Source organism: Aricia agestis, chromosome 18 (assembly GCF_905147365.1).
Source record: "Aricia agestis chromosome 18, ilAriAges1.1, whole genome shotgun sequence".
Lineage (NCBI taxonomy): Eukaryota > Metazoa > Arthropoda > Insecta > Lepidoptera > Lycaenidae > Aricia > Aricia agestis.
In genome coordinates, this window is record NC_056423.1 from 8,626,289 (window position 1) to 8,640,568 (window position 14,280).

Here is a 14,280-nt window from a genome sequence, read left to right on the forward strand (position 1 = left end):
AAAAAGACAATTTTTATAAAAAAGTTGACTATTTCACGTTTACTCGGGTCAACAACCAGAATTCTAATTCGACATAACTTCTGTCGACCATAGGTATCGCGGGCATCTTACTTATCCTACCGTTTAGAGTTTAGACAAATAATAATTATGTTACATATTATAAGAACGATTGTATGACTCAAGTTTAGACATACTTGCAATTATTCTTGTGTGACAGGAACAAAACACTGTATAACTATTCAAAGCTTATACAACGTTTATTAGTAAGGGGGTAAGTAGGTACCTTAAAACAACAGCTTTTTTTACTAAAGATAAATTATTTGGTATAATTTAGTCCTCAGTCCTTACTACTATCAACCTATATAAAATGCTTTTTCTAGTTAATTCGATTTCGAATTCCAAATTCCAATTTAAATCTATTCGCAATCGCAAAAACACTGCAGCGTATCGACGCCAAATCGTTTAAAAGCTGTTGCGAAGTGTCGGTTTTGTTGAAATATCACTTTAATTCTATAATAATGAATCTAAAACATTGATCTAACAGATAATAATATGATGTAACGACCGTATTTAGATACATTTAATGATGATTAACTTTACTGATGACTTTAACAAAAATATAGTATAGCTTCTGTCAAAGTTTTCATTACAATTAAGGGCGAAGCCGAACGAGCGTAATTTTTCAGTTGTGTCGCAGAATTTCGGTTCGGCAGAATTCTGCTGCATTCAGTTTCATACAAAAGTCCCGTTTGATTCACACGTGCGTAATTTTGTGAGTCGTGATTTGTATGAAAAGATACACGGCAAATTTCTGAGACTCACAACTCACAAATTACGCTCGTCTGGCTTCACCCTAAGTGATATCTGTATATATAAAACTAAAAGGTGACTGACTCACTGATTGACATAGGGATCTACCAACGAACAGCCCGAACCACTGGACGGATCGGGCTGAAATTTGGCATGCAGGTAGATGTTATGACGTTGGCATCCGCTAAGAAAGGATTTTGATAAATTCCAATCCCAAGGGGTTTAAATAGGTGATGAAAGTTTGTATAAGTTTAGTTTTATATATATATATATATATATATATATATATATATATATATATATATATATATATATATATATATATATATATATATATATAAAACTAAACTTATACAAACTCAAAGGTTTGGGCTGTGCGTTGATAGATCACTGTGTCAATCAGTCAGTCACCTTTGAGTTTTATATAAGATTATAAAATCCAACTTAAAGATGGCAATCACGTGTTTTATAAAAATATTTGATCATTCTTACAACGATATTTTACGCGCAATTTAAAACATTTCGCATAAAAATACCAAACATCAAAGTATGAATACTTAACAATTCTTTTTCACAATCGTGAAGTATTTGAATAATAAATAATAATTCAAATTATCATTCAGAAGATGCCGGAGGCGCGTTTTTTGTAAAATTAGTTTCCCTTTGAGGGTCCAAAGTGTGAAGATTAAAGAGATAAAGGTCATTCAAGTCTTTAGGGTATTGTTACGTAATTACGATATTAAGGCTCAATGAGTTTACCTTTCGCAAATAATTGGGTGGCCTAAACCTTTGGGTGCTATAAGGGACTGTCCGCACTGCGAATTTTAACCGCGCGGAACTTATTTCACGCGAAATTATTCATATAAAATAGGGAATTTTTTATCGCAAGAGTATCCCTCATATAAGATTCCGCTGTGTGCGAAAAAATCCGCGCGGTTAAAAATTCGCAGTGCGGACCCTAACTCTTTGGTTGTATGATGAAAGTAGATAAAAAGAAGCAAATAGAAAAATGAGAATAATGAAGAAACAAAAGGCAGCTTTTCGTCATCTTTTTGTTTTCTTCTACTCATCTATTATCTAGTATCTACATGCAACCAATGATTTAATAAAACAGGTTTTTCCTCTTCAACCTCTTTCAATACAAAATTGTTCTTTAAGTCCTCAATATAAGCATTTTTCGGCTATTATTTTTTAAATGGGTGCTGTGTTAACCAGGGCATGCCTTTTTTATTGATCTCCATGTAATTGGAAATGTAAATAACATTTTAAACTTGATAAAACTGATTTAACAAATTTTGAAGTAGGAGAGCCATGTTTCGGCACGAATGTGCCGGCTCGACCGCAGAAATACACCACCACGTTCTCACAGAAAACCAGCGTGAAACAGCGCGTGCGCTGAGTTTACCGGAGAGTGAGCCCAATCCCCTACCCTTTTCCCTTTCCTACCCTCCCCTATTCCCTTCCCTTCCCATCCCTACCCCCCCCCCCCCCCCTATTCCCTCTTAAAAGGCCGGCGACGCACCTGCAACTCTTCTGATGCTGCGAGTGTTCATGGGCGACGGAAGTTGCTTCCCATCAGGTGACCCGTTTGCTCGTTTGCCCCCTTATTTCATTAAAAAAAACCCCGTGGCATTAGCCCCAATTTCACCAACGACAGTTAAAGTTAATGGACGAATTAATATCACGTTACCTCTTTCGTTTCTCATATGAATGAAAGAGGAGACATTACATTTCAACAAGCTGTTGCACTAACAGACGATGGTGAAAAATATGGCACTTAACCTAAAATCAATATTTAGCCATATAGGTTTATACCCAACAAATTTTCCGACATTTCCCTAATTTCCCGGATAATTTTCACCCGCGGGCTACGACTAACGGAATATAACACAGTATTACAGTGTAACGGTGAACTAGATATACCCTCATCTATTTGTCTCTAATTCTTTTATATAAATTAAATGTTATTTTATAAATGCGAAAGTGTGTGTTGTGTTGTCTTTTTGTGTGTGTTGGTCGCGCCCAAACCGCTGAGCCGATTTTGTTGGGTATGGAGATACTTTGTGTCCCGGGAAAGGACATAGGATACTTTTGATCCCGGAAAATGCACGGTTTCCACTCGATAACGCAGTTTTATCAAGTTTTGACGTGGGAGAGCCATGCTTCGGCACGAATGGGCCGGCTCGACCGGAGAAATACCACGTCCTCACAGAAAACCGGCGTGAAACAGCGCTTGCGCTGTGTTTCGCCGAGTGAGTGAGTTTACCGGAGGCCCAATCCCCTGCCCTATTCCCTTCCCTTCCCTCCCTTATTCCGTTCCCTTTCCATCCCTACCTTCCCCTATTACCCTATTCCCTCTTAATAGGTCGGCAACGCACCTGCAGCTCTTCTGATGCTGCGAGTGTCCATGGGCGACGGAAGTTGCTTTCCATCAGGTGACCCGTTTGCTCGTTTGCCCCCTTATTGCATAAAAAAAAAAAAAAAAAAAGATATACGAATTTTCGCGCAATGGAGTTGCGGGCGACATCTAGTTATAATATAATTTAAACTATACGAAACTAAGCACTTTCAACAAAATCAAAATCAAAATTGTTTTATTTCTGAATAAATTTAAAATAAATGTTTTCAGAATGTCCTACATGATGCCTACCACCGGTTCGGGAACTAACCCGGCGACAACAGTACCGTTAATCGTTATAGCTCTCTTTTCAAAAACTACACAGTACCTATTTTGTAATAACTATTTAGTAATCTGCGGTATTATGCCCTTGGTGAACAATATTTTGTCCTCGTCTGATATGAAATGTAATGTAAAGAGTTAGGAGTGAATAAATTAAAATCGACGGTGGAAAGGCAAAAGTTACCAAGCGACACTAGGGGTCAAAATGAGTTATTTATATATTCGGAATCAGCGAATTTTTCTCTATCGATTGGTCTTAGTCCCATGTCTCTACGAGCACTTTTGATCTCGCTTAGGAACTCCGTGGAAAGTATTTTTCTTATTTTCGGCGACCAAGCGACAACTTTTTGACACCTTTTTAAAAAGCAGGCATTTAGTAATATATATATGTTTCTTTTTTTTACTTGGTAATTTTTGGCTTTACACGTTTTTAATTCAAACTACAGTTAGTAATTTGTGCCTTTCCACTGATGGTATCAATTAGGTACTTGGTACGTTTTACCTATAATACATTTATTTATTTATGGTATTTCGGACTCTTTTACAAACCCTTGAGATATTTTTTCTGTCGTTAAGTATTTTTTAACAAACCGTAATCATATCAAAATTTTACTCGCCGAAACTAAGATAATATGTGGCGGTTGGTAACCTTTTACCTGCCGCTTTAACTATAAATTTTGTTACTTGGATACCAATTGCTAAAATAATTATTTAATTTTAAATGTGGTTAGCCCAAACAAACACTTGACGAGTTGTCGCTTGTCCCCGCTGTAAATCATACCTAATGTGGTGGATAGTAACGGTTTTTTCGATCAGTCGTAGTTCCACTGTCGCTTAGGCAACCAGCGTGCGCGCTCTCGCGCATTTCCTTACTACTGTTTTGTGCGATACGACACTTGGTATCTATTAAAATTATTATTTTCAAGCTAATTTGATTTTTAGAGTTTTCTGTTTTGAATATAAGAATTTACCGATGTGGTAAGTTCTTATATTAATTTTATAATAAACTCATACCAAATATTTTACTGATTCCGTAGCAAAAGTTGAATATAAAATAAACGAATTTGTGAAGAGAATCGCCTTTTTATTTTGAACCGACTTCCAAAAAAAGAGGAGGGTTCTCAATTTGATAGTATGTTCTTTATTTAGTTATGTTTGTTCGCCGATAACTCCACTAATTGTAGACCGATTTTTAAGATACTTCTGTTGTTGTATAGGACATAGTTGAAATTTTGTACCACGTTCACAAAAGTTGTGATCTGATGATGCCATCCACGATGAATCGAGGCAACTCCTTAAAATTTGTAAGGAAACATGTACAGGGGTATTACTGTAGTGATTTGACTTTTTCTGAAGGATTTCAAACATAATAATATTATGTACTACCAAAAAGTAACATTCTGCAAAAATGTATCTAAGGTACCTTGGTTCCGAAGGTGCTGTACAGAATTTTTCAATCCTCATAGATAGATGTTCAGGGATTTCAGCATTTAAACAACTAATTTAAGCATAATAATATGCCAATATATCAATTTCATCAATTGTCATCATCATCACCATAAAGTTATTATGCCACGCTGCACGCACCGTCAATCATGACCCTATTATTGGTACTTCTCATAGTCATAAATTAATCACATCAATATAATGTATATTTTTTTAAATACACCCAGGTACAGTTAACTTTTGTGGTAGTTAAATAAAATTTAGATAAAAGTTAACCACCACTGACTGCGTACAATATGCGTAATAGACATCTAGATAACTAAAAAAGGCCAAGTGCGTATCGGGCCACGCGCAATATAGGGTTCCGTAGTAACGCTAGTTTTTGATAATTTTTCACCATCTCAGTAACATTTAAAGGAATTTTAACGAAAAATTCCTTTATACTTTTCATACATTTTGTTTATGTCATCGACTATTACTAAATAGCTTGTTAAGTCTTCTTAGCCGTGAGTGTTTTCCTTTTAAATTCAGCATCTTTGCTACTCCCGTGAATATTTTCACATTTCCATTAGACACATCCACAGTAGAATGGGGGGGCGGGGCACTGGACTCTAACGTATTTTTCCACTGTAGAACTTCATATTTCACAAATGGACCCCGATATTGGAAAATGATTTTTGAAATGAAAATGTTTTGGGATGGAAACAAAAAAAAGCCAGCCAAGTGTGTGTCGGGCGACACGCAATATAGGGTTCTGTAGTACAGCTAGTTTTTGATAATTTTTGTATAGTTAACGAATGTACATTTATAACGTGTTTTACATTACTAACAACATCATCTCAGTTACATTCAAAGGAATTTGAAGTTTGAACGAAAATTTCCTTTGTACTTCTACGAATACAATTTTTTAGTTGATCGACTATTACTCAATAACTCATGAATGTCTTCTTAGCCGTGATAGTTTTCCTTTTAAATTCAGCATATTTCTTACCCCCGTGAATTTTATCACATTTCCAGAAGCAACCGTTTAGCTGGTAGAAGGGGGGGGGGGGCACTAGACTCTAACGATTTGTTCCACTTTAAAACTTCATATTTCACAAATGGATCCCTAAATCGGAAAATTGTCTTTGAATACTCATAACATTTTTAAAAAACCTATCCAACGACACTCCACACGGTGGGGTGGACGCGGAAAAAATAAATCACCCCCGCTTAATGTGTATCGAAGGTACCACAAAAAAAATTAAAGGTTTTATATACTTACCATTTTACCGGTTTGATTAAGATGTACATTCATGCCGAATTACAGCTTTGTAGGCCTTATAGTCTCTGAGAAAAACCGCGGACAGACAGACGGACAGACAGACGGACAGACAGATGGACAGACAGACGGACAGACAGACGGACAGACAGACGGACAGACAGACGGACAGACAGACGGACAGACAGACGGACAGACCGAAACTATAAGGGTTCCTTGTTGACTAGCCGTAAAAAAGAGAAAAATAACTGACTTCCTAAAATTATATATTCTTATGTATAAACTAAAAAGTGTTACATAATTCTTATTTTATAGTAGTGCCTTTTTAGGGTTCCGTACCCAAAGGGTAAAAACGGGACCCTATTACTAAAACTTCGATGTCTGTCTGTCTATCTCCAGTCTATATCTCAAGAACGGCTACAGCTAGACATCTGTAATTTTTACAGATAGTGTATTTCCTTTGCCGCTGTAACAACAAATTCTAAAAAAATAATAATTTTCCCATACAACAAACCTGATTTTTTGGCCTTTTTTGCTAGATATCAATAATGGCAACAGCTAGGCACTTGAAATGTTCACAAAATACTCAATTGTATTTATACTTTTATAATCCCCTATAGTGCGGCATTCCGCTCACTGGAATATGGGAAAAACCCCTGTCAGCGGCTGCCGCCCGTCACTGGAATGGCACCGGGTCAAATTACACGCTCAAATTGTATGGCTTCAAGGTATTTGCCCCTTAGTGCCGCATTGCAATTAAAAAGAAAAAGAAAGGAGCTTATCTGTGGTGTCTTTACCACGCTCGGCTTGGTACAAAATAAAAAAGTTAAATGTCAATGAAAAATGACTATTTACAGTGACTAACGTCATACATTTAGGTGAAAAATTTCGGCGTGTTCGCATTGATTTTTATAAACCAAGTGAAATAAACTATGGAAGCGTTAGTAATGATTTATTATTTATACTCATTATACCAGATTTTCATTAAAATTCGATAAAAATATGTATGTGACGGTAAAATTATCAACTGACAAACCGCGAACGTGATTTTATTGTCATCTTTACAACTAAGGTATTATTGAAAACATAAGTAAATGTTATATTCAAGACAAACAACTTATTAAGTTTTGGATAAATTCAGTGGGGGGATGTATTTCAATCATACAAGTTTATATTTCAATAAAATACGATCGCACTTCCTATTGTTGACACATAAAGGCGGCCATTATAAAGTCATTGACCTCCGTGTATGTCGTAATCTATCGATTTGTTTGAACGTATGTTCTATCTATATCTTAGAAAATATATAATATTTCTGGTAGTGTTGATAGGCACGCTAAAAATAATGTTTTAATAAAGATCTGATTTTCACACAAGTTTTTATGTTATTTTATTTCTATCCCCTACTCAAGATATATTTATTGTAGCTTTGTGATGCTTTTGTATTAAGTAAATAATATACTCAACTTACTATAAACAAAACATCTGTGTCCATAGAAGCATTAGTCATTTAGTTGTTTGTAGAAATGTGACACCCACTTTTGAGGGTTCATTCAAGTGGCTGACCTTTGTGATTATTTTAAAACATGTGTTGTGTAAATAAAATGTATGGTGGCATGTAAAGTTTTGTTTGTATATTATACCTAATGTGCTGAAGTGTAAATAAAATACAATTTGAGAATCCAATTTTGTTTTATTTAAATAAAAATCATAAAATTGTTTAGATTTTACATTAGCTTTTTTTTTAAAGTTCTTTGCTAGATTCATTTTTATATTTAGTCAGACACAAAGTTAGAAGAAAATAAAGACTATTTAATATACTTTATGATTGTTAATTTAAATTAACATCATTCCAATTAGAATCTGGGAAATCTAACTAGAACCAAATTCAAAAAAAAAAATACCCCCGTCTGCGGGTGAGACCAATATTGGTTTCGACAGATAGCAATAAAATATATATTTGACAGCCGCTGTATAGGGGTTAATAATAAAATTAAAATAAAATAGATAAATAATCCCATACAAAAAAAACCTATTTTAGCCCATTTTTGCTCTATAATGGTACGGAACCCTTCGAGTTGTACACGAGTCAAACTCACACTTGGCCGATTTTTACGATTGGACTAAGCCTAAACTATATTAGGTATCTGTACTCAATCTTCATACATTTTAGAAGTCGGTAAGTAAGTTACGGTTCATTGGAATACTGAATATTGTTTTTACCGAGGAACTCTGTTTCAATTATTTGTTTTAAAATTATTTATTCAAAGGCATATTTCAAATATTGTATACTTGATAGGTTTTTCTTCAACAGTTTAACTTCAGTTATTTTCGATTGCAGCATAACTATACTGAGCAAATTTCCTCACTGAGTCTAAAAAGTAAAAACTTTTGAGTTCTAGCTCCAATTTATTTGGCGGCAGGTAAATAATTACTTACACTAACAGAATTTTATTTGTCGTATAGTAAACATTGCTTGTTATAATAATGGAATATTATGAAATTTAGACCCCTTTGCTTGTTCAATTAATAAAAAAAATCTCTACTTAACCCTTTTTGCTTCGAACCATTTGGAAAAAAATATATATTTAGATATCTTTACTAGATTGAAAGATAAAATGTTTTTGTCGGTTGGTAACTTTTACCTGCTTCTAAATTTAGGTAAATTGTAACCAAACGCCACTTCTACGCTAAGTATACAGAAATACCTTTTTTAATAAACCAATTAATAAAGACATTAAAATACTTTAAAAATCCGTTGGATTTTTTAAAATATCTCTAAAGATAATTTTCTACGATTTTTTAAAGAAAAAATGAATCTTTAAACGGCTCTCCTGTAAAAATAGCTATATGTCGCTTGGTAACTTTTGCCTTTCCACCGTCGAAATGTATTTAAGCACGTACCTACTGTTTTATATGTCATGTCAATTTACTTCTAATTCTTTGTGTTGTTATTAACTCTGGCTGTGTTCTGTTATAGGCCTACAACAAAACCGTTTTGAGACTCATACGATCGGCTGAGAATGCCGCGTCCTGCTCTAACAACGTCATTTCTCGTTTGTAGGACGCGGCATTCTCGTACGATTGAGTCTCAAAACGGTTTCGTGGCACGGCCCCTGTCCCGTGTATGTTTAATTAAGATGTTTTAATTTCGTCTACCCAGTACCCACACACTGATTCCATTCAAATTATTATTATTATTAACAGCCGTAATAGGGATGATGACAAGGTCAAAGATTAGCGAATATTGTTAATAAAATAAAGAAATCACGGTAAAAAATAAGTGTTCCCAAAATTTCAGCTTCATGGCATTTGTATTTTTTTGTTATGCGCCTTCAAAGTTGGATATTCAAGTAGAATTTTTTTTCAATTAAATTTCTTAATATTTGTATACAATTCGATAACTTATGCAATTAAAAGCAACTTTTGTTATGAAACCACTTTCATAAACGCAATATTTAATATACCTGTCTAACAAAGTTGTCTCCCGATGCGTACAAACTACGAAAGACTGACGTCATACTTTCGTAGCACTTTGTATGGAGCGTTTCAAGCAGCCCTTTTTTATGAGATATTTGAATTGTCATATCTTAGTGAATTTTTAAGCTATCAGAGTCATTCTTTCAACGATGTTTCTATTTTTTAAGTGTCTTTCAATTACCGATAAGAAAAAAAATAGTCATCATGCCTGTGCAAAGGCCTCCCCTGCCTTCCTGCATGCCTCCCTCCATTCAAAAATCTTCATTAAATTAAAGGTAATTAATCATTAAATGCCGGTGAGTGCGGCTTGTTAGAGTATTAAAAACATTTTTCAGCACTCAGAGGCGGTTTCAGTGCGCAGGGGCGGATTTAGGCGAGGGTGCCGTAAAAGTTGTTTACGGCGTATTGTAAAGAGGCAACTCGCTATCTTATTGTCGGTATTTTCATGTTCTATCCGTCCTTATGGCCCCGATGCAAATGCTTTTATTGTCTCGACATAATGAACTTTGTAAATAATGTAGCAATTGTGAATACAGCTTTATTGCTAAAGGGCAGGTCACACTGTGCTTATTTTTTTTTCAGGCTTGTAAAGTAGGACGTATTGTTTTAATGTAAAGATGTGGGTTTAGACTTCGGGTCCTTCAATTCTTAGGAGCTGAATTTTTAGACGCTAACTACTAACGTATTTATAAAAGAAAAGGCGAAAGACTGGTTACACCGAGGAACAGCCTTTATAGCTTAAAACGTAAAAATTCACATTACGAAAGTTTTCTCGATTTTTTATATCCTAAAATAACACCGCAAGACTTAAGAAAAATCAAAACTAAAACATAACAAGAAGAATAACAACACACGAAATTATTGTATAATAATAATTATATTTAGTATATATTATAATTTATAAGTCCTATTTTCAAACAAAAATATTTAATATTTCGATAGTTTTACTCCAAATCGAGTAATAATTACTGTGTGGACCGCAAAACTGACAGCTCGAAGGCTCGCATCGAGCCGGCTCGATGGAATTAAATATATCGATTTAGAATAAAACTACCGAGCAATGCTGAATGTGTGGACGAAATCCCGAGCCGCGGGTTTTGCTCGACGTTATTGCTCGATCGAGTAAAACCGTATGTGAGTACTTAGCATAAGGTGGCAATAATACGATGACTGTCAACTTATTACAAAACTTACCATGAAGTATTTTCCACTATACATCAAGTTGTAGTCCCTTTCCAGCTAGCAGCGTTAAAGTAATTATTTTAATTAATAAATTACACTTGTATTAATTCAAAAACCTTAATACAACGATCAAAGGACCCATTAAAAGTGTATAATCATAAAATCCATTGTCCCTTCTAGGGCCACGTTTCAGGGCCTTAGGGCCTGTGATCACCTTTCGACCTCACCCGGGGGATGTCAACTTGAAATAAATGCCCAAGCGAGCCTTTATTTTAGGCTGGGAACACACTGCATGAAGTATTTTTATAGGCGTTGTCATCTTACAATAGCCAACTTGGTTGCTCACTACAAAATGTGTATTTTGTCAAATAAGCATTGAAATTGTGGTCCATTTAACCATTGCCTTAATAACAATAATATGGAATAAACTAGAAATAGCGGGGAACACCGACTGTCATTTATTTAGTAAAATGAATAATGTACCAGGATGATTATTTTAAATCTAATAATAATAACTTGAATAACTGGAAGGAAAATTTTAAATAATTCAGTAATTTAATAACAGTCATTATTCATTTTAACAAAACTCCATGTACGATAAAAGCTATTGTTTCAAGTTGTTTCAATTAAACAAAAGCAATATGATTAATTCTACAATTTTACAGTTCTAAGAATTAAGCTAAAATACAATTAGGAAGAATTTTAAATTATGGTTAATTAGATTTTGCAAGCTTTTTTTCAAGATATTTACATTATATTGGCCTTGAAAAAAAACATTTTCAAAATGTCATAGACTTCAGTGTGCACCCAGCCTAAGCTGTTTTGTATTCCTCCTAGGTTCATCGTAAAATACTCTTTAGAATGCTTGCGTATCCAATTCTGTACAAAAATCTTTTGCGATACTTCTGTTTTCGATATAAGACTTTTAGTAACAAATATCTAAATAAATATAGGTTACTATCAGGGATGTTGATTCATAGGCAGATGGCAAACCCAGCCAACAGATCAAGACATTCTCTTCATTCTCTCTCACTCTCTCTCTGCATTATGTTCATACTTTGAAGTTAGTCGTGATTCTAAACATAACCCGATCAAATAACGGACGTCCGCTATTTGCTCGAGAACCAATTTCTTCAGTAGCATAATACCACACTGGCAAAATTAGCGGAACATAGGTAAAAAGGGCCAAAACTTGAACTTAAGTGGGTCGGGCTGTCTGAAAGCCTTTTTTATAGCTTCTAAGCTCATTCAAGAAATAAAATATTGAACAAAACTGGCAAGTTGACAGGTTTTTATAGCAATTATGCCCTAATAAGTGTTTTTCGATTATTGACGTTGTAAGTGTTCCTGATAAGAATGGCGTTTTAGCGGGGTGCAAGGTATGCTCAGCTCATTTGATTGTTTGGTTTTTGGAAGAACACATTGCTTAGATACAAAATTAGTGATTTCCCAGCATCTGCGACAGCTAGAGCTGTAACCACGATAGAGAAAGGTCACACCTACCGTTCGGTCAGTCAGGCCTTAGGTGTGTCGGCTTCCGTGGTTCATCGTAACTTTCAAGGCTTCAGAGAGACTGGATCTTACGTTCGGAGACGAGAACAAGGCAGATATCGGGTGATAATGGTTCAGGATGACCATTTTGTAAGGAAACAAAACTTAAGAAATCGACCTCAATCTGCTATGCAGACACGAAACCTATCGGAACAGGTCCAAGATGAACGTGTAAGTGATTGTACAGTAAGAAGAAGACTCAAAGAAGTTAAATTAAACTCAAAAGTGCCAGCAAGGGCACCAAAACTTGAGACAGGACACCGAAGAGCCAGGCTAAGATTTGCGCGTGAACATCAAAATTAGACAAGTGAGTGAAATCTTGAGCTGTACAGTGATGGGAGCAAATTCTGTGTACATTGTATTGACAGGCGATAAAGAATGTGGATAAATCATAAGGAACGCTACAGGCCATCAAACTTACCGGAAACAGTGGCCTATGATGCAGGCTTCGTAATGGTTTGGAGTTGCATATGATTTGGAGCCCGCATGGAGCTGATGATTATAGATGATGGTACTTTGACAGTACAGGGCTATAGTACCGACATCCTGGAACTGCATGGTGTGCCTTTTACACAGTTTTAGGTAGTAATTTCAATTTTATGTGCGTCCATAGAGTAAGAAAATCGGGCATTATTACCTAAACGATGCTGGCATAGCCCAGGTGGAGAGGCCAGCGTGGTCTACGGATGTGGATCCGATTGAAGACGCGTGGCACATCAATGGGTGAACGGTACGAGTTAAAACTCCAGCTCCAAAATGTGTCCAGAAGCTCGAGTTGGCGCTACTGGAGGAGTAGGAGAATATCCCACAGGAAATGATTGACAATTAAAATGCAAGCATGGAATGGCGTATCCAGGCCCTCTTGAGATCCATAGAAGGCATTACACGCTTTTAACATGGAATTTCTTTAATAAAAATGGAGAATTTATCTTAAAAACTTACTACTGAAATTTCAAAGATTTTCTTAATTTTTTGATTTTTGCTGATTTTTTTCTATTTTTCACGTTTTTATGCCCTAAATTTACATAAAATTTATTTTTTAATAATCAATTAGTAAATAAATAAATAAATATATAAAAATCAGTGAACAATAAAAAAAAAATTGAAAATTTTGTAATGTTCCTCTAATTTTGCCGGTGTGTTTATTATATGCACATAATACTTACAAAATATTTGGAGCTGTATATAGAATTGTAGTCCCTTTCCGTCTGCATTCCAAGAAAATGTTATAAGATATTAACGTTGGTTTCGTAATAAATAATAATAATATTATGCCTATTTTTAAAATGTAATATCAAATTTATATTAAGTATGTAAAATAAGAGCAGTGTTTTTCAAACTTTTCATGACCCCTTTATGCATCTTACTTGTTCAGTACTATATTTAAAACGCCAATAATTAAAAGTAGGTACTTTGGAATATCTCAATTAAAAGTTAGAAAATTAAAAGCCACAGAAAATATTCTATTCGGAAATAAAATGAAATCTTGAGACGATGGTTGGATTTTTACACTGAAACTACTGAATGACATAATTTATTATAAAAATAACAGAACTTGTTAAATTGATAACATCCTCTTTTTGTAAGTCGGTTAACCTGTCCAGTGAAATTGACTTATGCAGCGACCTATATCTTAAGGCCGAACCCTGGAGCCACCTGTTGCTTAAAGCTTTGAGCTGATTTTAAAACAACCTGATATAGAGGTGTTAAAAGAGTCGAGTTTATGAGGTTTTGAAGCCTTATTATCTGTTTGAGCTGGTAACTTGCCATTTAAACCTGATGTTTAAAGAGAAAATATACTTAGGATTTAGTAATTAACATTTAGAAGTTTGTTTCCATTTAATTAAGTAATTATAATATCATAAAACTT

General features: G+C 34.8%; 1 protein-coding gene across 2 annotated transcripts in view; it reads right to left on the reverse strand.

Moving 5' to 3' along the window:
* The window catches only part of LOC121735785 (DE-cadherin), a 318,616-nt gene that overhangs the window by 32,829 nt on the left and 271,507 nt on the right, over positions 1–14,280 (reverse strand). The window contains exons 14-15 of one of the 2 annotated variants that reach the window (XM_042126736.1): positions 13,577–13,618; positions 10,872–10,916 (exon numbers count right to left, since the gene is read on the reverse strand). The exons of the other annotated variant lie outside the window; for it this stretch is intronic. Of the exons in view, the coding sequence (XP_041982670.1) occupies positions 10,872–10,916; positions 13,577–13,618 (87 nt within the window). The remainder of the gene's footprint in view (positions 1–10,871; positions 10,917–13,576; positions 13,619–14,280) is intronic. 2 annotated transcript variants of the gene reach the window in all.